Source organism: Zootoca vivipara, chromosome 4 (assembly GCF_965207765.1).
Source record: "Zootoca vivipara chromosome 4, rZooViv2.hap1.1, whole genome shotgun sequence".
Lineage (NCBI taxonomy): Eukaryota > Metazoa > Chordata > Lepidosauria > Squamata > Lacertidae > Zootoca > Zootoca vivipara.
Genome location: NC_142587.1, coordinates 99,418,335 through 99,446,288, shown reverse-complemented (window position 1 = coordinate 99,446,288; position 27,954 = coordinate 99,418,335). Strand labels below are relative to the sequence as shown.

Genomic DNA, 27,954 nt, shown 5'->3' with positions numbered 1-27,954 from the left:
TCCACCCCAGTGGGCTCTGCCAGAGGCGTCCAACCATTGGCTAGTCATTTTTTTATATATAAAAAATGTATTTATTAAAGATTTTTACAAACAACAAAAACATACAAAAATACAAAACACAAAAAGAAAATACAAAACACAAAAAATACAAAAATAAATAAATACCAGAAATACAAAAGCAAAAATTCTAACTTAACCCTTATTTCTAATCAATTGACTTCCTCATTCCACCTCCTTCTGCGATTCTTTACATATCATCCTTAGTAAACTCTAAATCTTATATAAACTCTAATTATTACTTTGATATTACCTTATTTCTCTATCTTTTACATCTTATCTTTTACACTCTATCTATATCTTACTTCTTAATTAAATTAATTAATTCTTTTACACTCTATCTATATCTTACTTCTTAATTAAATTATCATTATCTTCTAACAATACTTATTTCACACCATTGTATTATCTACAACCTTTTCGTATCTCCCTCACTTCCACTGATTCTAATCTATTATACGCTTATTCCTTAAATAAATTTAACCATTGGCAGTCATTGCAGTGGGGGGGGGAGTTGGGGGGAGTCTGCTGGGACCACCCACCTGCACCAGTTTTTCCCTACCCTTGCTCTACCGCCCAGCCTGGGACCTTATAAGGCGAATGTTCTGCTTAAATATTTTTGTTTCTTCTTAATGTTTTTTGCAGAGAGTGTTCTTTGTCTTTTTGGCAGGAGCACGGATGTTCCTGGTTTTTAAGACTGTGTGGAAATGTTTTGAATTCGTGTAATTTGCATTGCGGTCGTACCTTGGAAGTTGAACAGCTTAGTTCCTGAACGTTTCGGCTCCCAAATGCCACAAACCTGGAAGTGACTGTACCGGTTTGCAAACTAATTTCGGAAGCCGACAGGGCTTCCGCGGCTTCTGATTGGCTGCAGGAGTTAGCTGCAGCCAATTTGAAGCCGCGCTTTGGTTTCCAAACATTTTGGAAGTCAAACAGACTTCCGGAATGGATTCCGTTCGACTTCCAAAGTATGACTGTACTGTATTTTGAATTTGCATTACGGTAAGAGATGTTACGTTCCGAGGATTGCATCTAAAGCCAAAATGGCATATACCGTCGTACCTTGGAAGTCGAACGGAATCCGTTCCGGAAGTCCGTTAGGCTTCCAAAGAACGTTCAAAAATCGGAACATTCACTTCCAGGCTTGTGGCGTTCGGGAGCCAAAATGTCCGAGTACCAAGGCATTCAGGATCCAAGGTACGACTGTACAATAGTACCTCGGGTTAAGAACTTAATTCATTCTGGAGGTCCGTTCTTAACCTGAGACACCACTTTGGCTAAGGGGGCCTCCCGCCGCCCCGCCGCGTGATTTCTATTCTCATCCTTAAGCAAAGTTCTTAACCTGAGGGACTATTTCTGGGTTAGCGGAGTCTGTAACCTGAGCGTCTCTAACTTGAGTTACCACTATAGCTGAAACATATTGGGTGCAATGGTGGGTGGGATCGCCAGAGTCTATTTTCCCAGACGCCCAGATGCTTTCCACCCCCTTTTTATTTTTGGTTATTTTCTTTGCCCAAAGCACAAAGACTAAATGTGCAAAAGTCGTGGGCTTTGTACTGTCGCCGGGCAGGAACATTCGCTGTTCTATTTTGGGTGCCTGCTAAAAGCATTTTTGTCTACAGGCAAGCCTACCCAGGTATTTAGAAAGTTGGTGCGAGTTCTAATCTGTTTCTGGCTTATTTTAACTTTCCAAAAGTCTTGCATTATTACAATTTATTCTTCTTATTGATCATTGCGTTTTGCCTTTTCCGGAAACCGTTTTGGAGTTTTTTTGGTTTTGTTTCTGCCATCAAGGGGTCTGTACATTTTACGGAATAAAGATGAGTGCAGACTGCTCCCCGCAGCTCCTCTCTTGACCCCGACACCAGTGACAGCCCAGGAAAAGGTTCACACACCCCAATAGCAAGACTGACCCATATTCCATGTGCCAATGAAGATGGAAATCATGTCCGGCTCGTCCTGGTTCGAATGTCTGTTCTTCATCAGCTGCAGGAGTTGGCAGAATGCCTCGCGTTTCTGGAGTGAGGGGGCCGGGAACACGACAGGAGGGCAAGCAAGACAAAGAGAACAGCCTCAGAAAAAACACAAGCAGGCCAAACCTCTCAGGGCTCCCCAACTTTCTAGGCAATAACCTCCATTTCCGTATCTATTCTTAAAGCAGCATGTTTCTAGCCCTCTTGATGCCCTGGCTTGGAACGCACCAGCAAATCCACCTGCACTTCTCAGAACTGTGGATGCTTTTAAGAACATCGGCAGGATTGCAGTTTTATAAGAGTATACATTTAAAGCAGATGAACAAATGAGTCAACTAATTTGGAATTTGCAGAAAATATTAAAAAACAAATTTAAGGAACCGAAGAAAGAGGGGGAAGGGAGTCGTGTTTTGAAATGTTAAAATGATTGTCAAAAAACAATGCCTTATGAGGAACGGCTTAGGGAGCTGGGTAAGTTTAGCCTGGAGAAGAGAAGGCTAAGGGGTGATATGATAGCCATGTTCAAATATATGAAAGGATGTCATATGGAGGAGGGAGAAAAATTGTTTTCTGCTGCTCCAGAGAAGCAGACACGGAGCAATGGATTCAAGCTATAAGAAAGAAGATTCCACCTAAACATTAGGAAGAACTTCCTGACAGTAAGAGCTGTTCTGCAGTGGAATTTGCTGCCAAGAAGTGTGGTGGAGTCTCCTTCTTTGGAGGTCTTTAAGCAGAGGCTTGACAGGCATATGTCAAGAATGCTTTGATGGTGTTTCCTGCTTGGCAGGGGGTTGGACTGGATGGCCCTTGTGGTCTCTTCCAATTCTATGATTCTATTAAAATGTGTAAAACTGAAAATCATAAATATGATAATAATAAATGTTGGAGGTTTGGTGAATTTTTACCAGTTCTTTCCTCCTTTTTCCTCCCCTCCGGCCGCATCCATGGGCCTCCCTCCCTCCCTCCCTCCCTCCCTCCCTCCCTCCCTCCCTCCCTCCCTCCAGGAGCAGCAGGGCACTGCCCCCTCTCTGACCCCCTTCGGCTGCAATTCATGCCACTCAGGCTAATTCATGCTACAAATTCATGGAGGAGGAGTGAGCTACCGATAGCCGCTGGCCACTTTGGCTCTGCTCTGCCTCCACAGTCAGTGGCAGCGATGCTTCTGGGTCCCAGTTGCTGTGCGCATGGATGTCAACATTCTCAGGCGCTCGCGTCCCTGAGTGGCAGCCGCAACAACAACAACAACCCTTCCTTGTGGTGGAAATGGCAGTGAGGCAGAGCCAGATTTAGGTTTGATGAGGCCCTAAGCTACTGAAGGTAATGGTGCCCTTTATTTATCCAGCTGTTCGTTGTCAACAACAAATTGTCACTGTTTTTTGTTGTTGAATATAATAATAATAATAATAATAATAATAATAATAATAATAATAATAATAATAATTTATACCCTGCCCATGTGGCTGGGTTTCCCCAGCCACTCTGGGCGGCTTCCAACAGAAAGATAAAATAAAATAATCAATTAAACATTAAAAGCATCCCTAAACAGGGCTGCCTTTAGATGCTATATGGTAATTTATGGACCTAATAGGTAACTAGAGCCATTTGCACATGTTGCCATGCAGCCAGTCCATGCAGAATGTAGGCACCCTATATATAAAGGTAAAGGTAAAGGGGCCCCTGACCATCAGGTCCAGTCGTGTCCGACTCTGGGGTTGCGGCGCTCATCTCCCTCTATAGGCCGAGGGAGCCAGCGTTTGTCCACAGACAGCTTCCAGGTCATGTGGCCAGCATGACTAAGCCGCTTCTGGCAAACCAGAGCAGCACACGGAAACCCCATTTACCTTCCTGCCGCAGCGGTCCCTATTTATCTACTTGCACTTTGATGTGGTTTCAAACTGCTAGGTGGGCAGGAGCTGGGACCGAGCAACGGGAGCTCACCCCATTGCAGGGATTCGAACCATCGACCTTCTGATCGGCAAGCCCTGGGCTCTGTGGTTTAACCCACAGAGCCACCTGGGTCCCTTGCATGCAGCCAGTCCATGCAGAATGTAGGCACCCTATATATAGAAAGGAGCAAACCAGTGAAATTTTAGGGAGCAGGCTAGCAGGCGGGGCCCAAGACTTACATCATCGGAGCCTACACAACACAAAACACGGTTGCTGTATGTAGGTTCTATTTTATTTTTTATCTTATATTTTGGAAATGTACATCCAGGTTTTCTTCCTTTAATTTTTTAGGGGGCCCCCAAGAGAGCGGGGCCCTAAGCTATACAGTAGTTTGTTTAGCTTATACATAAATCCGGCACTGCAGTGAGGGGACAAGCAGAGACACACAGAGAAAGCTCATAGCCAGGGACTGCAGAGCGTCGTAGGTGTCAGAAGGACAACCCGTTCAACTTATTTACAAAACCTCTAAGATTTATAAGTAAATCTTGAGAGCCCATGGTGCTGCAATGGCTAGAACGTGGGAGAGACCAGGGTTCAAATCGCCCACTTGGCCAAGAAGCTCGCTGGGGACCTCCGCCTGACCTTTCCACGCTCCTCTGGCCAAGGGGATCCTGACCGCTGGCGCTCCAGACTCACCCTGGCACTAACAAAGATGAAGTCCTTCCGCTGAGTCTTCTCTTTCTCCTTCTCAAAGACGATTCCCAGCTTATTCTGCACCCGCTGGGATTTGATCAGCTGGCGGACTGGGGAGAAAGAGGAAGAGGTTTAGACAAGCCTGCCCAGGTGCTTAGAAAGCTGGTTTTCAGTCTGTTGCTATTTTAACTTTTCAAAAGTTGTAAATTATTGCTGCAACCTTTCTGTTTTATTGCTTTATCTTTTTTGTGTGTCAACCGCTTGGGAGGGTTTTCTCTCTTTTTACAATGAAGGGGTGTATAAATTTTATTACAGTAAATAAATACAGACACAATGCATAGGAATGTTGGCTTCCCCCTTTCCAGTTAGCCTTCATATCTAGATAGACGGGTAGGAGTTTAATGCAGCCTTCACTGGCCTGGTGCCTCCCCCTGACACCTGTTTGGACTACAACTCCCAACAGCCCCGGCCTGCACAGCCGTAAGATGCTGAGGCTCATGGGAGTTGTAGTCCAACACCGCTGGGCTGTGGACCAGGTTGAGACAGCGTGTTCCCTATGGGCAGGTTTCAGGGGGCAGCTCAAGCCATCAGGTCGAGGCAGGAGAATCACTAATAATAATAATAATAATAATAATAATAATAATAATAACAACAATAATTTATTATTTATACACCGCCCATCTGGCTGGGTTTCACCAGCCACTCTGGGTGGCTTCCAGCAGAAATATTAAAATATAGTAATTTATTAAACATTAAAAGCTTCCCTAAACAGGGCTGCCTTCAGATGTCGTCTAAAAGTCTGGTAGTTGTTTTTCTCTTTGACATCTAGTGGGAGGGAGTTCCACAGGGCGGGTGCCACTACCGAGAAGGCCCTCTGCCTGGTTCCCTGTAACTTGGCTTCTCGCAGTGAGGGAACCGCCAGAAGGCCCTCGGCGCTGGACCTCAGTGTCCGGGCAGAACGATGGAGGTGGAGACGCTCCTACAGGTATCACCAAAACATGACGACGAAACCCTCCCCCCTCCCCAAATCAGTTGTTCTTTGGAGAGGGCTTCTTCCTTAAGGTGGATTCCTCAAAAGGCCACAACCTGATCATCTGGAGGGGAAGATGAGCCAGGGAGGGCAAAGGAGACTCGGTCCCCAAGAGGGGCACCGCTTGGGGGGGGGGTCTCCAGCGAGAGATACACTTGGGGCTCCTCCTTACTCTTGTCGTGAGCAAAGGTGTTCCAGTCTTCCTGGGAGTCCTTCTGCTTCTTCAGCACAACAAGCTTCCCACCTTCCACATCCACGCTCAAGGTGTACTTCTGAGATTTCCCGATCTTCGTGAGGTCGCCCAAGGTCAGGTCCAGCTTCACCTGAGAGGGAGGGATGGGGAGAAGGGAGGGTGTCCCATGAGATGTTCCTCAACACACAAGGCAATTATTCACGCATCTGTTTATGTTTACAGCGTTTATAGGCCACCTTTCCTATGAGGAGCTCAAGGTAGGGCACACAGCTACCCACCTCCCCGCTGATCCTCACCACAACCCTGCGAGGTAGGCTGAGCCGAGAGTCAGCGGCTGGTCAAAAGAGTTTTGTGGCCAAGTAAGGATCCGAGCCCTGGTCTCCCAGGCCTTGGTTTGATGCTCTAACACTACACTGCCGCTGCCTCCTCAATTAATTGGGGAAGGGACCTTAGCTGAGAGCATCGTCTTCGCATGCAGAATGTCCCAGGGGCATCTCAAGGGAGGATTGGGCCCCTGCCTGATACCCTGGGAAGCCTCTGCCAGTCAGTGTTGGCAATGCTGAGCTACCTAGGCCAACGCTGATGCCAAGGCAGCTTCACAGGAATGGAGGGAATGAGGCAAGTTAATACACGCTCTCTTTTTTGCCACCGTGTGGAAGGAGTTGCAGAGGCGACTGAATCCTGGCCCCCTGGTGACCGGAAGGGTTAATTTGGACCGCCTCTTTGGCTTCTGGGACATTCAGCCCAAAGTGTTCCTTTTGCACCACGGAGGGCCAAAATCCTGGCACCTTCTCTGGACGCAGACAACTGCAACTCAGGGCCTCGGGCTGAGCCTAAGGAGTGATTGAAAAGTCTTGACTTTTACCTCAAATGCCTGGACAGGAATGCTCTTTGCTTTTCGTGAAGAAGGCAGGGCAAGCCCAGGCTGGGCTGTGGAACTCATGTCCTGGAGAGCTTTCAAAGCCTGCAAGGGAGATAGTTAAGAGTATGATCATAACAATAACTTGGGATTATCCTTGTTGTCGATTTATACTCCGCTTTAACCCAAAACAGGCTTCTAAAGCAGTCTGCAAAGTGTAAAAGCAGCTGTGTGGATGCTAATACGGAAATGTCAACAGTTAAATTAGACAGTTAAGACAATCCTGTTGAAATTAATGATAATGATAATGATAATGATAATGATAATGATAATGATAATTATTATTATTATTATTATTTCTAACCTGCCCATCTGGTTGGGTTTCCCCAGCTACTCTGGGTGGCTTCCAACAGGTTATTAAAAACGCAATAAAAGATTGAACATTAAAAACTTCCCTAAACTGCCCTCAGATGTCTTCTAAAAGATAGTTGTTTATTTCCTTGACATCTGGTGGGAAGGCGTTCCACAGGGCGGGTGCCACCACTGAGGAGGCCCTCTGCCTGGTTCCCTGTAACCTCCCTTCTTACAGGGAGGGAACCGCCAGAAGGCCCTCGGAGCTGGACCTCAGTGTCCGGGCAGAACGATGGGGGTGGAGATGCTCCTTTAGGTATACTGGGCTGAGGCCATTTAGGGCTTTAAAGGTCAGCACCAACACTTTGAATTGTGCTCGGAAACGTACTGGGAGCCAATGCAGGTCTTTCAGGACCGGTGTTATGTGGTCTCGGCAGCCACTCCCAGTCACCAGTCTAGTTGTTTATTTCCTTGACATCTGGTGGGAGGGAGTTCCACAGGGCGGGTGCCACCACTGAGAAGACAGTTGCTTATTTCCTACACTACAGCAATTAAAAACAGGAGGAGCCAAGAGCCTGGGCTCCATAAAGAGATGCATGTGAATGCAATTGCCCCCTCCCCATTCACAGCAGGACTCCCCCCCACACACACAGGATACAGGCATCTTCCAGCCACAGGACACCCCCCCCCCAATTCCTTCACCTCCATGATGTTTGTGACCCCTGCCCCCCAGCAGCCCCTCTCTCTGTTACTCAGCCCCACTCGCCCGCCCCCTCCACCCAAATTCTGCTCCGAGGACATTAGCAACCATGTACAAAGGCAACAAGCCCAACCGCTTTTGCATATGTTGTCTTTCCTAGGTCTGCGGCAGTCTAATAAAAATGGGACTCCATCATTTGGTTTGCTTTCGGGGAATTTATTTTCATTCCCAAGGTGAGGGAAAGGGAAGAAAGGCAATAGGTGCCTGTGTGTGTTTACACTGCAGAATTTTAGAAGAGCGGAGGGCATGGGGAATTCTAGGGGTTTACCGACCTCACTGGGGGCTGGAGGAGGCGGCCACGGGGGTTAATTTTAATTTCTTGCCTCTGCAGCCAGCCAGCCCTGCTGTGTTTTGGGAGGCCCATGTGCACACGCCCTGCTGAGTGGGGCCCGTGAGCTCTGCCCCAAAGCTCTGTCCTGGCAGCACTACTGAGAGTTTGAGATACTTGGCAACTACTCATGACCCCCAAATCAGACCCCAGTTTTCTCCTAGGGCATCCATCTACAGTGGTACCTTGGTTCTCAAACTTAATCTGTTCCGGAAGTCTGTTCCAAAACAGAAGCATTCTAAAACCAAGGTGCGCTTTCCCATAGAAAGTAATGCAAAATCTGTTCCCAACTTTTAAAAGCAACCCCTAAAACAGCAATTTAACATGAATTTTACTACCTAATGCAGGGGTCCCCAAACTTACCTGGCTTCGGGCCGGATGCCCACCGCGCTATTTGTGCGGCGGGCCAAGGGGCGCGCACTGGCACGCGGGAGTGCGCGGGCGGGCGCGCCCATGCGCATGCGCTATTTCTGACACACTCCCGACCTGGAAAGTGCCAGAAATAGCTTCTGCGCATGTGCAGGAGCCTCCTCCGACCCGGACGTACACCGGAAATGACGCGCTTGCGCACATGCGCAAGCTATTTCCGTCGCTTTTCCGGGTCAGAAGTGGGCAGCCGTGCCGGTAAGAGCGGGCGGGGGGGTTGCTGGGGGCCGCATAAAAGAGCCTCCCGGGCCATATGCAGCCCCCGGGCCATAATTTGGGGACCCTGATCTAATGAGACGATTGATCCATAAAATGAAAGCAATAAACAATGTACTGCAGTCACACAATCAATCAATCAATCAATCAGTAGCTGAACTGGGTTCTACACAGTCACAAAAACAAAGCAAAAAAGCCGCAAAACCACAAAATAAATAGCAAAAACAGACAGACCTCAGCGTAACACTCAAAACGGAGCACATTCGGCTTCCGAAAAAAGTTTGCAAACCGGAACACTTACTTCCGGGTTTGCAGTGTTTGGGTTCCAAGCTGTTTGAGTACCAAGGCGTTTGAGAACCAAGGTACCACTGTACTTGGTCAAAAACGGGACAGTGCACTCAGGATGCGCACCCTCGAGCCGTAAGCAGTGCTGGGGGTGGGGGGCAGGGGAGCAACCCCCTCCCCTTTCTGGACAAGCAGCTCACCACCCCAGCAAACTTCTGGTTTGTGGTTACTTGATGGGAAAGGCACTGTTCTACCAAATCACCCACCACAAACTGAAACAAGGCTTCGGTCATAAGCACGCTGGCTTGCAATTTGACCCGGTGGAAATCGAAGGACTTAGCAGCTGAGAAAATACATTGAGCATGGGGACAATAATGCGAGAGAGAGCGCAAAATTTCAGGGTTCCCATTGTCCTCCCAGCACCTTCCCCCAACAAGCTTCCAGGGTCAAGGGCTTGCCTGCCCCCATGCCCACCCCTGCCACATTCTCCAAGCAGGAAGACCCCCTCCCCAATCCCCTCCCCACTCCTGAAAAACCAAACTGCAGCCGGTAAAAATGTGGATGACAAGGGCTGCTTGCGGATAGGCAGGCTTGCAATTTATCATCTCCCCCCCCCCCACACACACACAAATTGCCACCTCTTTTTAAACCACGGTCTAAAGAGTTTGCCAGATGGGGAAGGTTCTGGAGTATGTCCGAGAGCCAAGCACTCAGATCCCTTCATGCTTCCCCCCCCCTTGTGGGAGAAGGCAAGGACTGGCGGGCAGGGCGAGAATTCCATCTCCCTCTTGGATTCAATCCTGCCACTGGAGGCTCAGGCGGTCTCGGTGGCAAGGAGGGCCTTTTCCCAGATACGGCGCGATCGCCAGCTATGGCTGCTTTTAGACGGAGATTATTTGAACTCCACACTTCGGTAACTTCCAGATTCGATGGCTGCAATGTGCTCTGCGTGGGGCTGCCCTTGAAGACGACTCGAAAACTTCCACTGGCCTGAAGGAGGTGCGAGGCGAGCTTATCCACACTATACTGGCAGAGCTACCTGGACGCTCGGATAATTTCTATATAGAGTGGCTTCTTTCCGACGCTAACCCTAATGTGTCAGCGAAGGTTGCCAAATTCTGTGCTAGAGCCATAAAAATTCTGTCCAATCTAATTAGCAGTGTCCAAATATCCTCAGAACATCTTCAGGACTAGCTAAAGAGGACCCAGTGATATTAACTGCTGCAGTCTACCTCCCTAAGTAGTAATACTCCTTTTAATTAGTTTTATTTTAACCAATTGTTAAAACTTATGCTTAGTGTCTATTTTTATATATTCTTGTTTTCTTTTATTGATTTTATGTATTGCATATTTATGTGTGCTGGTCAAGAACCGTAATAATAAATCAAATCAAATCAACTGGCCTGAAACACATCAGCTGGGTCACTGGCTGAGGTCCCATTTAGATCACACGATGTTTCCCCCGTTCTAAAATAACTGCGCTGGTTGCCAGGTCATTTCTGGGCCCAATTCAAGATGTGCCCAATTCAAGATGTGCAGTCCCCATACAACCAAAAGGGGGCTTCCAGCCGCCGAGATCAACACAGGGCCCTCTTGACAGTTCCTCTGCCCTCAGAAGCTCAGGAGAGGGTCTCCTCTGTGGTGGCCCCTAAGTCATGGGACTCCCTCGCCAAAGAGGTGCACCTGGCATCTTCAGAGGATGCTGAGGACACCCCCCTCTTTACCCCCTGGCTTTTGACACGTGCATTATCAAGGCACACCTAATTTTCGCAAAATAAAACAAAGCTCATACCAAAGCTCATACCAAAATAAAAACTTAGTTGGTCTTTAAGGTGCTACCGAAGGAATTGTTTTATTTTGCTTCGACTCAGACCAACACGGCTACCTACCTGTAACTAATTTTCGCAAGTTGCTTGAAATTGTTTTTAATATTGTGTTTTACTGCTCTATCCCACTCTGGGAGCTTAGGGCACAGGACAGATAATAAACAAACAGCAGCAGCATTGGGCTCCATCCCACTCTCCTTCCAGAGAAGACGGGGAGGGGCAGAGGGTGCCCCCCCTTACCAGGTTTCATGGCTGCAGCCCAGAAACAGCCACCAGACCCGTCAGTGAGGAGGAGGAGGAGGAGGAGGAGGAGGAGGAGGTGGAGGAGGAGGACAAGAGTGCCTGGCACTCACCTTTTTCTCAATACTGGACAGGAAGTCCTTCAAGATGGATAGCTTCAGGACGAGGCTCTCCAGCTCCTGCTCTCCGGTTTGGCTGGCGGTCTGGGGACCAGAAGATAAGAGGGTTGGGAAACAAAGACCCGGGAGAAGCTTTCTGGCACAGGAGGGGCAGGAGACGCTCGGGGGGGGGGTCCAGGAACTGATACTGGGGGTGCCAGTCTCAAGTCCTGTTCCAGGCAGCAAACCAGAAAGAACACGGAGGACGGGCTGGTAATGAATACACAGGTTTTTTTTCGGTGAAGCTGATCATCATCGGCACTTGCGAAAACCCCGTGCCCTGCAAGCCCCGAGGATCAGCTAATTGTTGTGCCCTTACCTGCCCCCACACCTGACACAACATACGGTGTCCCAGGTAGGACAGGTGGGAATAGATATGAGCTCACAGGATTCAGATTCCGTTCCGTTGAATTAGAGGGAGGCTACCTCTGATCCAGTAAAATACATAAATTTGTTTTTCAATTAATTTACTAGCCATCATGACTAGTAAATAAATAAATTAAATCAGACAAATGAATAAGGGGGGGGGGGAGAGGATAAGGCACTGACAGCCTTACCCTCTTTTGTCTAGTTTTATTTATTTATTTGGCTCCATTTACGCCCCCCTTCCCCCCCCCAGGAGCTGACGGTGTCCTGCATGGCTCTCCCTGACAACAACCCTGTGAGGTAGGTTGGGCTGAGAGAAGGCCACACACAGTCAGCGTCATGGCTGAGTGGGGACGCAAACTCTGCTCTCCCATGAAATAGTCCAACGCTCTAACCATTAAACTACACTGGTTCTCAAAAGCAGCCCACCTTCCGCCGGGGTTCAGTTGGGGCCACTTTCGGAGGCTCAGGGGGGGGGGGACTTTCTGGAGAGCAAAACACGTAGCTCTCTAAATGACTTGGCTGAAGGAATTGAGGGAATTCTCATCCAGTTTGCAGGCTGGACACCAAACTGGCGGAGGGGGCAGCTAATGTCGTAGAATCGGAATTCAAAAGGACCTTAACAGATTGAAGCCCAAACTAAACGAGTGGATTTCATTCCTGCACTTAGGCAGGAAGAACCAGATGCACAAATTTAAGATGGCCGGGGGGGGGGGCAACCTGGCTTACTAGCAGGACAAGGATTTAGGGGTCATTGTGGACCACAAGTCACGAATCAACAGTGTGATGCAGCGGCAAAAAAGGCTAACACTATTCTAGGCTGCATCTACAGAAGTCTAGAAGTCAAGGAAGGAGTAGCCCCTCTCTAGTCTGCCTTGACAGACCACACCTGGAGTCCTGTGTCCAGTTCTGGGCACCACAATTTAAGAAGGGTGTTGACAAGCTGGAAAGTGGGCGGGGGGGGGGGCGACCAAGGGTCTGGAAACCCGAGCCTGATGAGGAACGGTTGAAGGAGCTGGGTATGTTTAGCCTGGAAAAGGAGACCGAGAGGAGATAGAGCCACCTTCAAATGAATCAAGGGCTGCTCCATGCTCATCTCAGTTTCCCTTTCCCAGATCTGCCAAATCCCTAACCCCAAAAAGCCGCTTTTAATCTTTCCTTGCAGAAAAAAAGTGCTCCAGCCACTCAGTTATTGGGGGGGGGCGCTCTTCTGCTTCCAATCGCCACACTCACCTGCTGCAAGATCCGGGAGGTCATGGGGGAGCTCTGCTGGTCAAACACCTTAGACAGGATCTCCAAGCCAGACAAAACCTTATCCACCTCGCTGGAAGAACAAGAGCCAGGTTTTATATTTCTGCGGCAGAGCGGTCCTTCCTGCCAACCCCCCCACACACTTCCTGGTTCTCCTTATTCTCTCTCTAGCTCAGGCACCCCCAAACTGCGGCCCTCCATATGTTTTTGGCCTACAACTCCCATGATCCCTAGCTAGCAGGGCCAGTGGTCAGGGAAGATGGGAATTGCAGTCCAAAACATCTGGAGGGCCGCAGTTTGGGGGGTGCCTGCTCTAGCTCTTCAACCCAGACATTTGTCAGACTGTATTTTAAAAAACACCACCATACTCTCGTCAGTTCTTGAATTGCCTGAACTAACTGCATGCAACGCCCAAGCTTATTCTGCTTATTTTGAGGTTTTTACTAGCCGCTCCCAGCCCTGATTTGAAGAGCTGGCCCTCGCAGCAAGCCTTGTTCCACCTCTGTTTACCCAAAGCACGATTCACCAGCCGCCTATTATGTCAACAGGCAGGCGGGCGCTGCTCTGCTCCCCTTTCCCGTCTCACCTGTGCAGGCGTTTGCAGGAAGTGACAAGGGTTTTGTTCAGGTGGGGCAGGCTGCTCGCACCAGCCTTCACAGCCTCCAGGTCGAGGGAGTAGCTGCCTTTCAGGTACTCGTGGGAAACGGTGCTCAGCCCGTTGGTGGCGCTGTAAGAGGAATAATAATAATAATAATAATAATAATAATAATAATAATAATAATAATAATAATTTATTGCCTATACCCCGCCCATCTGGCCGGGCCTCCCCAGCCCAGACGGCTTCCAACAGGATATTAAAAACACAATAAAAGATCAAACATTAAAAATCTTCCCTAAACTGCCTTCAGATGTCTTCTAAAAGTCAGTTACAGGTAGGTAGCCGTGTTGGTCTGAGTCGAAACAAAATAAAAAAATTCCTTCAGTAGCACCTTAAAGACCAACTAAGTAGTTGGTCTTTAAGGTGCTACTGAAGGAATTTTTTTATTTTGTTTCTAAAAGTCAGGTACAGTAGTTGTTTATCTGATGGGAGGGCGTTCCACAGGGCAGGTGCCACCACCGAGAAGGCCCTCTGCCTGGTTCCCTGCAACCTCACTTCTCGCAGGGAGGGAACCGCCAGAAGGCCCTCGGAGCTGGACCTCAGTGTCCGGGCAGAACGATGGGGGTGGAGACGCTCCTTCAGGTATACTGGGCTGAGGCCGTTGAGGGCTTTCAAGGTCAGCACCAACACTTTGAATTGTGCTCGGAAACGTACTGGGAGCCAATGTAGGTCTTTCAAGACCGGTGTTATGTGGTCTCGGCAGCCGCTCTCAGTCACTAGCCTAGCTGCCGCATTCTGGATTAGTTGTAGTTTCCGGGTCACCTTCAAAGGTAGCCCCATGTAGAGCGCATTGCAGTAGTCCAAGCGGGAGATAACTAGAGCATGCACCACTCTGTAGAGACAGTCTGCGGGCAGGTAGGGTCTCATCCTGCGTACCAGATGGAGCTGATAGACAGCTGCCCTGGACACAGAATTGACCTGCACCTCCATGGACAACTGTGAGTCCAAAATGACTCCCAGGCTGCGCACCTGGTTCTTCAGGGGCACAGTTACCCCATTCAGAACCAGGGAGTCCTGAAGGCACACGGGGGGGGGGGCTGACACCCTGAAACTGAGCAGCCATCTTTGTCTTTGAGCAAAGGAGGAGAGGGGTTCAAATGGCAAGAAAGGAGATTCTGACTAAACGTTAGGAAGAACTTTCTGACAGTATGAGGCGCTGGACTCTCCTTCCTTGGAGGTTTTGAAGCAGAGGTTGGGTGGCCATCTGTCAGGGATGCTTTAGCGGAGATTCCTGTCTTGCAGGGGTTGGACTAGATGACCCTTAGGGGTCCCTTCCAACTCGACAATTCTATGATTCTGTGACTAGATGGGTCCCCGTTGGCCTGATCCAGCAGGCCCCTCTGAGATTCTTACGATATAACGGAGGCACAGAGGGGAAGGCGACTTTCCCATTATCATACATTCATTCATTTTTGTTTTGAGTGCTTTGTGTTTTTTTTAAAAAAAGGTCTCAAAACAAAAGCAAAATTCAAACAGATAAAATCATTTTGTACAAAGAAGGGTGTTCTGGATATTAATGCCCCAAAAGGGCTGCTCTGTGGGAATGTTCAGGAATGTGGATGAGGAGATATTGTTTAATATATCCTATCCCCGCTTGCGCTAGCAAGCACAAAACTTTAGCAGAGTAAAACATTCCCCTTTTGCAAAATACACAGCAGAAGAACGTTTGCGCAGGCTTGATTTAAGCCACTAAAATAAAGTGTATTTTCCTGGTATTTCCCCTTTTTCCCTCTTAAAAGAAAAGACACAACACAATGCTCTTAAAAGTATAAAAGATGTTTACTTACAAGCATCTCGAGGTACAGCACACTCAAGAGGTAGACTTGCTTAGTTAAAAGGTAATATATACATTGTGAAGTTCACTTATAAGAAGTGAGACTCCATCTCATCTCTCTCTCTAGGCTGGAGGCCTTGAGGGAGAGACTCACTAAGATGTGTGTAGTCCAAGAGGTCTGGTCCAAGAGAGGGGAAATGGCTGTTTCCTTCAGGATTTATCTGCCACTTCCTCAACTCATTTGCATGTGAAGGAAGAGGAAACTACGCTTAGTCATATCCTCCTCCTCAGTCCTCCAAGTGGACTATCTAGGGATTGTTGTGACTTGACTGCACTTAACCCTTTGCATCCCACAAACCCCTTCTCAGGCAATTCACAACATACACAAAAACATACATAAATAACTTTAATCAACCACCCAAGAGTCCCAGCTTGCCACGAAGATCCTGGAACTTCTCTCTTGGCAGGGGCTTTGTTAGGACATCTGCAGTCATCTGGTCAGTGTTGCAGTAACACATTTCAACAAGTCCATCCTCGATCACCTGGCGTATGTAGTGGTACCTGACCCCAATGTGTTTGGTGCGTGCAAGGAACTTTTCACTTTGTGTCAGCTTCATACTGCTCTGATTGTCCTCCATCAAGCTGACAGGTCCCGTTCTTGGCACGCCAAAGTCCTTCAGGAGCTGATCCAGCCAGGGGATCTCTCTGCAAGCTTCCGAAGCCGCAATGTACTCAGATTCTGTGGACGATAAAGCTACACATTTCTGTTTATAGCTGCCCCATGCAATAGCTCCGTCCCCATACATAAAAACATAGCCACTTGTGGATTTATAATCCTTATTGTCCCCAGCCCAATCCGCATCAGTGTACCCAAGCAGTTTAGGGTCTCTGACAGCTGGCAGTTTTAATTTACAGTCCATGGTTCCCTTTAGATAACGAACAACCCTCTTAACTCCAGCCCAATCATGCTCAGTGGGACAACTTACTTTCCTACTTAGGATCCCCACTGCACTTGCCAGGTCAGGTCTGCATGTGGTAACCAAATACAAAAGTTTGCCAATCGCTGACCTGTATTGCGTGTTGTTTGGCAGCAACTTCGAACCTTGTTGATTCTTCAAGAAGTCTGTGGCCATCGGTGTCGCAACTGGGTGTGCGTCCTGCATCTGCATGCTTTCAATCAGTTCAGTTATCTTTTGCCTTTGGCTGAGTAAGAACGATCCATCCTCTTCTCTCTCAACTTGAATTCCCAAGTAGTATTTCACTTTTCCAAGTTCCTTGACCTCTACTTCCCTGTTGAGGTGTTTGACTATGTCTTTATAGTCTTTCTCATTTGACGTAGAAATTAAAAGGTCGTCAACAAAGGCTAAAATGTACGAAAACTGTCCATTCCTTTGTTTGGTGTACAAGCACTTATCAGCAGTCCCTTGCTTGTACCCAAGCTGCACCAGCATCTCATGGAGTTTCTGGTTCCAAGCCCTCGCTGCTTGCTTCAAACCATAAAGTCCTTTCTGCAGCTTGCACACTAGATGTGCCTCATTTGGTTTAATGAAACCTTTGGGCTGCTTCATATAAATCTGCTCAGAAATTTCGCCGTGAAGAAAGGCTGTCGCAATGTCAATATGGTAAACTGACATTTGCTTAGATGCTGCAATACTTAAAAGTAGTCTGACACTGCTGTATCGAACTGTCGGTGCAAACACTTGATCGTAATCCTCTCCATACTTCTGGGAAAAACCTTGTGCCACAAGCCTAGCTTTGTAGCGTTGCACCTCCCCTTCTGAACCCTTTTTAACCTTGAACACCCATTTACTTCCAATTGCTTCCTTACCAGGAGGTAGTTCTGTGAGTGTCCAGGTCCTGTTCCGATGAAGTGCATCTATCTCCTCCTGAGCAGCTTTCCTCCAGAGACTGGCTTCATCTGGTGGCATCCTCTCTATCTCTTCCCATTTGGAAGGTTCCTGTGGAGACGCCGACCTTGTAAGGTAGGACAGCCGTAATGGTGGAACACCTCTGTTGGTTCTGGATGAGCGTCTGACCTCTGGTCTTTCGACCGCATCAGCTTCCTCATCCTCCTCCAGCAGTGGCATATCCCCATACAGCTGCTCGTCATCATCTTCGTCTCTGGTGCTGCCAGGGGCCTGGACCTCCACGTCTTCTCGGGTGTCACCTATAGGGGGTGCTACGACACTAGAAGTTGGATTAGTACTTTGTATTGGTTCAAAAGGAAAAATCACAAATTCCTCATCCTGTGGCTCCTTGGAACAATCAATGGCAGTGTCCTTTGTATCAACTTTGCCTTGCTCATCGAAGTAAATTACATGCTGCGAACTTGTCTTGCCAGTTTGCGGATCCAAGACTCTATATCCTTTTCCTCCAGAAGCGTACCCAACTAGGATCCCTGCCTTCGCTCTGGAATCAAGTTTGTGTCTGTGCTCCTTGGGCACATGATAGTAGCACAAACTTCCAAATACACGTATATGTGACAAATTTGGGGCTTTTCCATGCCAAAGTTCAAATGGTGTGCGCTCTGCGCCTTTTGTGGGCAGTCTGTTCTGAAGATAGACTGAGCAACGAGCCGCTTCACCCCACAGCCTGTGTGACAAGTTAGCTTCCTTTAGCATGCACCTTGTCATTTCCAAAATGGATCTAAATTTCCTCTCTGCAATTGAGTTTTGTTGGGGTGTGTAGGCAACTGTGGTCACGTGTGATATGCCTTCTCTAGCCATGACGGCCTGCATCTCATGTGAACAAAATTCCCCACCATTATCGGACATTAAAATGGAAGGGGCTCGCTGGAACTTGTTCTTGACCATGTTAAGATAGTCCCTGAACAATTCCACTGTCTCACTCTTCTCCTTGATAAAGTAGGCTACGCAGAATCTCGAGAAATCGTCCAAAAATATCAAAATATATTTATTACCTCCTAGAGAAGACACATTCATTGGTCCACATAGATCTGTATGGACAATGTCCAATACTTTAGTGCTTCTCTTCTCTGCACAACGTGGGAAAGAAGGTTTAGTTGCTTTCTCACTAACACAAGTTATACATTTTGATGTTGGTGTATTTGTGTTGCTTTGCTTTACCTGCAGACCTCTCACAAGATCACCTTTCTGTAGTTCCAGAATAACGTTGGTGTCTCTGTGTCCAAGTCTCTTGTGCCAGAGTTCCAGACTTCCTTCGTCCTTTTGACTTGGTTGCGCCACCTTTGCAGACTGGTTCTGCTGGTTCTCTGAAACATTAAGCTCATATACACCATCCTTTAGTGTGCCTTGAACATAAACTTCATCATGCTTAGTCACAATACATTGTCCTTTTTCAAATGTAATTTTAAAACCTTTCCTGTCCAAACTGGACACGCTGAGTAAGTTGCAATTAAGCTTTGGTGCAAACTTAACTTCAGTTATCTTAGTATTAATTGTTTCATGATCTACGTTGAATTTCAAATTCACAGTTCCTGAACCAATTGCCTTTACAATGTTGCCATCAGCAATCTCAATTTCAGAGGTTTCATCCCCATTAATCTCATTAAAATACTCCTTTTCATAACAGAAATGAGAACTCGCTCCACTGTCAAGAATCCACTTATTGCGCTTATTTTCACAATCCTGGACAGCTAAACTCCTCTCCTGCATCAACATGGTTTGCTCATGACTCCCCTTCTTAACACCTTGTGGTTTTGAGGGGTGGGATTCAACTTTATCCCCATTTTGACTCTTGCAGTTCCTTGCTATGTGGTTTTTCCCATTGCATTTAAAACAAATTATTTCTCTAGATGTCTGTCTGGACTTTCCAAAATGCTTGGATGCATAGCTGCTATCCTTCCTCCTTGGATTCCTTTCTTGAGAATCAAGGCTATCTCTGCATTCCTCTCTTAAATGGTTGATAAGCTCATTAAAAGTTAAATCCTTTGTGTGATCCATTATACTTTTAAATGGAGCAAACGTAGGTCCCAATGATTCAAGCATAAACGTTACTTTAGTCACATCATCAAAGGCTCTGGGAGTAAGGGCAATTCTTTGAACAATCTCAGAAAAATTCTTAAAATGCTCTGTAAACTCTTCTCTAGAATTCATCTTCAACTTGAGTAACTTATCCAACAAGTATCTATAGGAACTCTCTGTAGATTGTGCATAAATGCGTTCAATGTCCTCTAGGATCTTAGATGCATCATCTTCAAAATTTATCATTGATAGATGCTCATTCCTCAAACTGCTCAAAATTATGTGCTTGGCTTCATCATTTTTAATACTCCAAGCTTCTATCTTAGCTAAAGCTTCTGCATCGGTTCCTGTAGGCTTTTCTTCCTTAATGGCCTGCAGAACACGCCTAGCAGCAAGATAAACTAAAACGCGCTGCTTCCACTGCACAAAATTATTGTCATCCAGCAGCATAAAACTTGGTCTTGCCTCACTATCAAAACTGGAGCTTGCCATCTTAAAACTTCAAAAATTTCCAAAATTCAAAAATCTTTCAAAAATCAAATTCAAAATCTCAAAAATATCTTCACTACCTCTGAGCTTTCTCAGTGCTGTAAACTCTGAGGGAGGGGAGGGGTAGTTAATCCCCCAAGCACACTGCAGAACAAAGAGACCATGTGCTCAACCAGGAAATCCTAACTGGAAAAATCCTACAGAGTTCAAAATCACAATCCAAATCAATCCTTCAAAAATACACAAAATACGCAACTCTGGGCCGCAATAACCCTATGTGGGAATGTTCAGGAATGTGGATGAGGAGATATTGTTTAATATATCCTATCCCCGCTTGCGCTAGCAAGCACAAAACTTTAGCAGAGTAAAACATTCCCCTTTTGCAAAATACACAGCAGAAGAACGTTTGCGCAGGCTTGATTTAAGCCACTAAAATAAAGTGTATTTTCCTGGTATTTCCCCTTTTTCCCTCTTAAAAGAAAAGACACAACACAATGCTCTTAAAAGTATAAAAGATGTTTACTTACAAGCATCTCGAGGTACAGCACACTCAAGAGGTAGACTTGCTTAGTTAAAAGGTAATATATACATTGTGAAGTTCACTTATAAGAAGTGAGACTCCATCTCATCTCTCTCTCTAGGCTGGAGGCCTTGAGGGAGAGACTCACTAAGATGTGTGTAGTCCAAGAGGTCTGGTCCAAGAGAGGGGAAATGGCTGTTTCCTTCAGGATTTATCTGCCACTTCCTCAACTCATTTGCATGTGAAGGAAGAGGAAACTACGCTTAGTCATATCCTCCTCCTCAGTCCTCCAAGTGGACTATCTAGGGATTGTTGTGACTTGACTGCACTTAACCCTTTGCATCCCACATGCTCATGGCTAGTAGCTATTGATAAGCCTTCCCCTCCATGAATTTGTCTAAATCTCTTTCAAAGCCACCCAAGCTGGGGGCCATCACTGCCTCCTGTGGCAGGGAGTTCCCCAGTTTAACTCTGCGCTGCATGCTGAATCTCTCAACATTCTTACTCGGTGCCGAGAGCGATGGGGGGGGGGCTCAGGACATGTTAAATTGCACCAGGCTGTTTTACGGGAAGCAGTTCATAAGCAAAACAAACAGATAACTACATTTTCAGAGGTACATTTCACAATTAGATAATCTTGCATCACATCTAAAGGGGGAGAGAAAAGGGACCTGGTCAAATTTGGGAGGGGGGCAGTCGGTACTAGAGGATGAAGACCACCAACATCTGCAAAGGGGGTGGGCAGCAAAAACAAAACCCCCAGCATACCCCACTGGCAGAAACCCACATCCTCACATATTTTATACCTAATGGTATATACAGGTAAACTCGGAAAATTAGAATATCGTCGAAAAGTGCATTTATTTCAGTAATGCAACTTATTATTTTTTATTTTTCTTTTAATTTTTAAAAATGCTTTCTTTTGGAAATTCCACAGAAATAAAACAAATAGTTACAATAATACAAAAATAAACATCGCTATTACATTTCATTAATTACATTCCAGTTATAATTAACCCGCCTAACGACAAATAATTACAATGACAACAAATAAAGGTTTGACATATCTTGCTTTGCATGTCATGCATCTATCTCATATATTGGTTTCACCTTCTAAGTTGGATTACTGAAATAAACACACTTTTCGACGATACTCTAATTTTCCGAGTTTCACCCATGTATGTACACACACACACACACACACACACCCCACTTGATTGTTTTTTAAAAAAAACCTCAGAGCTGTTTAATAAAAGAAAGAAAAAAATTAATAGTAAGAACAATATTTTTTTTTAAAAAAGCAATAAATTAAAAACATATCAGGATTTGTGGGTAGGTGAAACAAAACTGTTTTTAGCCGAAAGGAGTAAGTAAAGCAAAGGGGCCTGGCTAATGTCAAGTGGCAGGGAGTTCCGGAGAGTAAAAGATCCATTTCTTACAGATGCGGAAAGGGTATTATTTACCTTTCGAGTGCTCCATCCTGCACAGCAGGGGCGTTGCTAGCCAGGCCGGCGGCAGTGCTGCCAACAGGAAGGCTGGTGGACCCTGATCGGGGCGGCAGCGGGGGCTTCTCGTCCTCCCCATCTGTGGAAGGCAGAAGGCAAACGGTCGGCTGAAACAGGGTCACCAAGCTGCAATGTGTGGGCGGCTGGCAGGGTGGTTGTTGTTTTGTTTAATACCAAAAAAAAGAACAACCCCAAAACAATAAAACTATCAGGAAGGAATAAATTAACACATCTGGAAAGTTGGAATACCAATAAACTAAAAGCAGATTAAAACTCACACCGGCTTCCTAAACACGTGGGCAGGCTTTGTCTGAACAAAAGTGGTTTTTAGCAGGTGCCGAAAAAGAGGGCAGCGAGGGTGCCTTCCTGGGGTCAATAGGCAGGGAGTTCCAAAGTTATCTGTATATATAATTTTTTTAAAAAATTATATACAAGTTCTTACAAATGTGGAACACGAATTTTGTGGCGCTTGTAATAGGGCAAGTTCTGCTGATCGAAGCGGTCAGTCTTGTAGATAAGGTGGTCCCAAATTGTCATCTTGCTTGGCCCTTGAGGGCTTCTCTGCCTCACATCGGGTAACTACAACTCCCATCATCCCTAGCTAACAGGACCAGTGGTCAGGGATGATGGGAATTGTAGTCCCAAAACAGCTGGAGACCCAAGTTTGGCCAACATTGCCCTAAGGTAAGGGTCTTCCTGTCCCCATTGGTGCAAAGGGCTTTCGAGAGGGGAGCAGATAAGTTCGACCACCTGTGGGTTGGGGTACAAAGGTGTGCTTGTACCTGAGTAGTCCCTGTCCTCCACATTCTCCTTGTCCTTCTCCCGTTCCACAGGGAAGAGCAGCGTGCAGACGAGGCCTTGGTTCGGCTGCAGGTAGAGGGTGATGAGGTCGCTCAGGGTCTTGAACCGCCTCACCTGGACCCCTTGAGATGTCTGCAGGGAAAGGAGGGAGCAGGACCCGTCAAGGCAAAGACAGAGAAAGACATTCCGGTCGCCTCGCCTTAAAAAGGATGTTGGAAAAGGGTTCAGAAAACGGCAGCCGTGTGGAGCGATTCCCCCCTTGAGGAAAGGTCGCAGCGTTTAGGATTTTTTAGGTTTGGAGAAAATGCAGGAAAGAGGCTTGGCACAGAGGAAGCAGATAGAGAAACGTTGTTCTCCCTCTCTCATGGCACTAGAACCCAGGGACGAAGTTAGCCTGCGGAACTCCCTGCCACTGGAGGCAGTGACGGCCATCAACCTGGATGGCTTTAAAATAGTAATAGACAAATCCATGGAGGGGGGAAAGGCTGTCGATGGCAACTCTGCCCCCCCAGTTGGATTGGTTGTTAAAACCTCTCTAAGAACTGTAATTCTGGGAACAGAGTGTCTCCTATCAACTCTCAGCACCCTTAACAAACAACATTCTTTTGGAAGAATCCATTCAGGAGTCAGCAAACTTTTTCAGCAGGGGGCCGGTCCGCTGTCCCTCAGACCTTGTGGCGGGCCGGACTATATTTTTTGGGGGGGAATCATGAACGAATTCCTATGCCCCACAAATAACCCAGAGATGCCTTTTAAATAAAAGCACACATTCTACTCATGTAAAAACATGCTGATTCCCGGACCGTCCGCGGGCCGGATTTAGAAGGCGATTGGGCCGCATCCGGCCCCCGGGCCTTAGGTTGCCTACCCATTATAGGGGTCAGTGTTAACCAGGTGAGATTGAGCATTCTTGAGCTTCTGCGTTTTAAGCAGAGATGAAATTAAACGGATTGCCAGCTCACCTGGCTGCAGTCGGCAAGGGTCAAATTATACAACCTCCCCTGTCCTGAAATAAGGAGATGGAATTGTAAAAGCAGGAAAAAAATGTCACAGCGGTGAGGAATTTGTTAGTGCTGAGTAATAGCAAAATATGTTCACTAAAGCGGTAAATGTACTTTATAAGGGAATCCTAAGACTTGTAGAAAGCTGTTGCTTTTACTACTGTTAGCTATTGACACAGAAGGGGATAAATCTAACTGCAAGAAGCAGGAAGATCAAATCAGTCTCCTTTGGAAGTTTTTCATATTCTTGCAAAACAGAGTGACTGGTTTTAGATGTTTTCGTTTCAATACCTTTATAAGTACTGCTGCAAGTTACCTTGTAGAACTGTATTGGGTGATGGGATAACACGGTGGTACCTTGGTTCTCAAAAGCTTTGGTTCTCAAACTCCCAAAACCGGGAAGTAAGTGTTCCGGTTTTCGAATGGTTTTTGGAAGCCGAACATCGGCGATTGTTTCCGGGGTGCCTGCACCAATCAGAAGCTGCGCCTTGGTATCCGAACATTTCGGAAGTCAATCGGACTTCCGGAACGGATTAAGTTTGGTGCTTTTGTTTTTGCTATTTATTTTGCATTTTTGTTTTTGAGGCTTTTGGGGTTCATTTGTTTTTGTGACTGTGTGGAACCCAGTTCAGCTACTGATGCATTGTGTGATTGCAGAAATGGATTTTAAAAAATGACTATCATCAGTGCAAGGAAGGTATTTTTTTTGAAATTTTTAGAATCATCTACAATACTGTCTTATTTATTTTATAGTACAGAACATTGATTATTGCTTTCAATATATTTTTTGACCAACACATTTTTATTGATTTCTTTTTCAAATTTTTACAATTTGTACCATAAATAATTGACAACTATACAACATAAAGCTTTTTCCAGCTTTGACTTTCCTCCTCCCCCAGCAGGTAAATTAGTTCAATCTTCTCGCATATTATCCAATTTAACTTAAAATCAAAGAGATAGGATTTATCTCATAACCGCTAGCGTTTTCATTCCTTTATAATTGCCTTTAGCATAATCTACAAATTTACTCCATTCTTTATGGAATTTCTCATCGTCCTGATCCCTGTGGGTCAGTTTGGCCATTTCCATAAAATCAAGCAACTTCGTTTGCCACTTCGTTATTGAAGGTATTTCTTGTGATTTCCACTTTGGGGCAATTAGTATTCTGGCTGCTACAGTGGCATACTGTCTCGCCAGAGTGGTGCATGCTCTGGTTATCTCCCGCTTGGACTACTGCAATGCGCTCTACGTGGGGCTCCCTTTGAAGGTGACCCGGAAACTACAACTAATCCAGAATGCGGCAGCTAGACTGGTGACTGGGAGCGGCCGCCGAGACCACATAACATCGGTCTTGAAAAACCTACATTGGCTCCCAGTACGTTTCCGAGCACAATTCAAAGTGTTGGTGCTGACCTTTAAAGCCCTAAACGGCCTCGGCCCAGTAGACCTGTCTCCACCTCCATCATTCTGCCCGGACACTGAGGTCCAACACCGAGGGCCTTCTGGCGGTTCCCTCGTTGCAAGAAGCCAAATTGCAGGGAACCAGGCAGAGAGCCTTCTCAGTGGTGGCGCCCGCCCTGTGGAACGCCCTCCCATCAGATGTCAAAGAAAAAAACAGCTACCAGATTTTTAGAAGACATCTGAAGGCAGCCCTGTTTAGGGAGGCTTTTAATGTTTAATAGATTATTTTATTTCATTTTTCTGTTGGAAGCCGCCCAGAGTGGCTGGGGAAACCCAGCCAGATGGGCGGGGTATAAATAATAAATTATTATTATTATTATTATTATTATTATTATTATTATTATTATTATTGCTTTCGTTTTATGGATCAATGGTCTCATCAGATAGTAAAATCCATGTTAAATTGCTGTTTCAGGGGTTCTTTTTAAAAGTCTGGCACGGATTAATCCATTTTGCATTCCTTTCTATGGGAAAGCGCGCCTTGGTTTTGGAACCCTTTGGTTTTGGAACGGACTTCCGGAACGGATTAAGCTTGAGAACCAAGGTAGCACTGTAATGCAAAATTAGTCCATCATAATCCACCAGTCATTTTGAATGCAGGGCAGAAAGAGAAATATCACCTATAAGGAAGGCTGGGCATGGACCTCCGAGTATCAAAGCCATTTCTCTGTCCCCTAATTCTGCCCTTTTGCTGCTGGCAGATCTCCTTGAACCTCATACAGATAACCCACCATCGTCCTTCCCCAACTGGAATGTTTGGCACTACACCTCCCACCAGGTCCCTTTGTCCACGAGGCCGTACTCTGAGCCAAACAGCTTCCCACGGCACAAAGGTCACAGGCAAACTTCCTCGAGCGCCGCCAGCCCACAAGCGTCACCGCTGGGAGGAGATCAGAAGGACAGAAGCTACTATTCAGGAATCAGGAAGTGACAGAGGTCAGTCGCCGATAGATCAGCCTGTGCCTTGTGGCTGCAAAAGGCCCTCTAGCTGCATCACGAAACACCTGTGGCAGGTCGCCCAAGGCGGGAGAAGACCTGAACCCTGCCCAGCCTGGGCCTATGAAGACAGGATTGAACTGGGACGGCTTCGCAGCAGTTTCAGCCCCCGAATCCTGAACCCCACTAGAATCATAGAATCATAGAGTTGGAAGAGACCACAAGGGCCATCTAGTCCAACCCCCTGCCAAGCAGGAAACACCATCAAAGCATTCTTGACATATGCCTGTCAAGCCTCTGCTTAAAGACCTCCAAAGAAGGAGACTCCACCACACTCCTTGGCAGCAAATTCCACTGCCGAACAGCTCTTACTGTCAGGAAGTTCTCCCTAATGTTTATGTGGAAGCTTCTTTCTTGTAGTTTGAATCCATTGCTCCGTGTCCGCTTCTCTGGAGCAGCAGAAAACAACCTTTCACTAAAGTGACGACACTTGATAAGAGCTGTTTTAACTCACCCCATGGACATGGGAAGAGCTCGGTGGCATGGGGGGGGCATGCAAGAGAGACGCCCCTTGCTCTAATCCCGGGCATCTCTGGATGGGGAGGGGGGGTCTGCATGTGGGAAAGGGGGGTCTAAACCTCCCACTGCCAAACAATCCTTCCCCCAAATCCTCTTAGGGTTGTTTTGAAAAGCTTTCTCCCACAACCAGGCTCTGAAACCAAACGCAGTGAGGGTCACTTGCTAAGAGGGGGGGGGCGGGAAGAAGGTCTGAGCACCCTCCCCAGTCAATACCCTCGACAGTTTTCTCATTACCTTGGCAAACAGAGACCAGGCCCCCCCCTGTTTGCAGAACCCAGCTTGGCTCTGAGAATCTCCACTTCACTTCCTGGTTTTTGTTTTTGTTTTAATACAGAAAATGAATTCTGAGCCCTTCGGAGCTTGCAAACAGAAGCAATGAGGTCAAGCAATGCCCGGATAACTCAAAAAGCCAAGTGTAAGGAGCAGAGGGGGGGAGGGAAGAGGGGGGTGGAATGAGTGCCTCTTTGAAGATTTTCCTTCCCACAAGCCAAGGACCAGAGGTTGTTGCTTACTCAAGCCGCAGAGCTGGCTTTTCTGTGCAACGAACTGAGATTATTTCAGCATTGCCGGGATGGGCGCCACATAGAATCACAGAACTGGGAGGGGACCCCAAGAGTCATCTAGTCCAACCCTCTGCCGATGCATGTGTGTTTGTTGCTTCTGCGCGCGCGCCCCCCACCGAAGGCAAAATGGACTCAGAAAGGCTGATTCCCAACCATTTAAAAGCCTCGCCAACCTCTGGAGCACAAAACAGGAAATGCCTGCTGAGAATTCCCTGTTTGGCGAGGGCGAAGCCGCTCCGATCAGTTGACGGCTGGGGCCATCCCAGGCCAGCGAAGAAGCTTTCCTTCCCCCACCAGCACCCACTGCAACCCACCCACCCCCCTTGCAGGCAGAGAGCAGGGCTCGCTTAGGATTCTGCATCCGAGCTCTTGCTGCAACACAAGCTGGGCAGCAGGGGGGGGGGGTTGGACCTGGGGAATGTCCTCCTTTCAGGCCCCCCCCCTCTTCCAGGGCTCACTTTTTCCTGCTGGCTTGGACGGCACAATGAGGTTACTGTTGTGCTATAAATGAACCATCGCCTGGGCCAGGCAGACTTCCTGCCAAGATCAGCAGTGTGTGGGCATCTGTGGGGCTCTTGCCAACCCCTGCTCTGCCCTGGAGACAGCGCTGGGCTAAAGGATCACCCTTTCCGCGGTCAGGAGGGAGAAGCGTCGCTCACGTCCCTGGGGACCGCCTGGCCTGAGCCCACCCCCACCCCACCCCCACCCTTCTGTCTTCTCCAGCCAAGGGGGCTAGTCATTAACCCCTGGGCAAGAGCCACCTTCTTTTCCACTCTGCACGTCGCCGAACGTTGCCCTGAATGTTACAACAGTTATATAGC

At 47.1% G+C, this 27,954-nt stretch overlaps 1 protein-coding gene across 3 annotated transcripts in view; it reads right to left on the bottom strand.

The window, feature by feature from the left end:
- INPPL1 (inositol polyphosphate phosphatase like 1) overlaps positions 1-27,954 on the bottom strand; it is an 84,287-nt gene that overhangs the window by 29,220 nt on the left and 27,113 nt on the right. For 2 of the 3 annotated variants that reach the window (XM_060273963.2, XM_060273962.2), the window contains exons 3-11: positions 22,572-22,722; positions 21,748-21,868; positions 13,486-13,626; positions 12,882-12,972; positions 11,238-11,327; positions 6,699-6,797; positions 5,813-5,963; positions 4,614-4,720; positions 1,971-2,073 (exon numbers count right to left, since the gene is read on the bottom strand). In XM_060273963.2, coding sequence (XP_060129946.1) covers positions 1,971-2,073; positions 4,614-4,720; positions 5,813-5,963; positions 6,699-6,797; positions 11,238-11,327; positions 12,882-12,972; positions 13,486-13,626; positions 21,748-21,868; positions 22,572-22,722 — 1,054 coding nt within the window. Of the gene's footprint in view, positions 1-1,970; positions 2,074-4,613; positions 4,721-5,812; positions 5,964-6,698; positions 6,798-11,237; positions 11,328-12,881; positions 12,973-13,485; positions 13,627-21,747; positions 21,869-22,571; positions 22,723-23,552; positions 27,391-27,954 lie in introns of those variants that run through there. The other variant, XM_088668484.1, reaches the window with a different exon arrangement.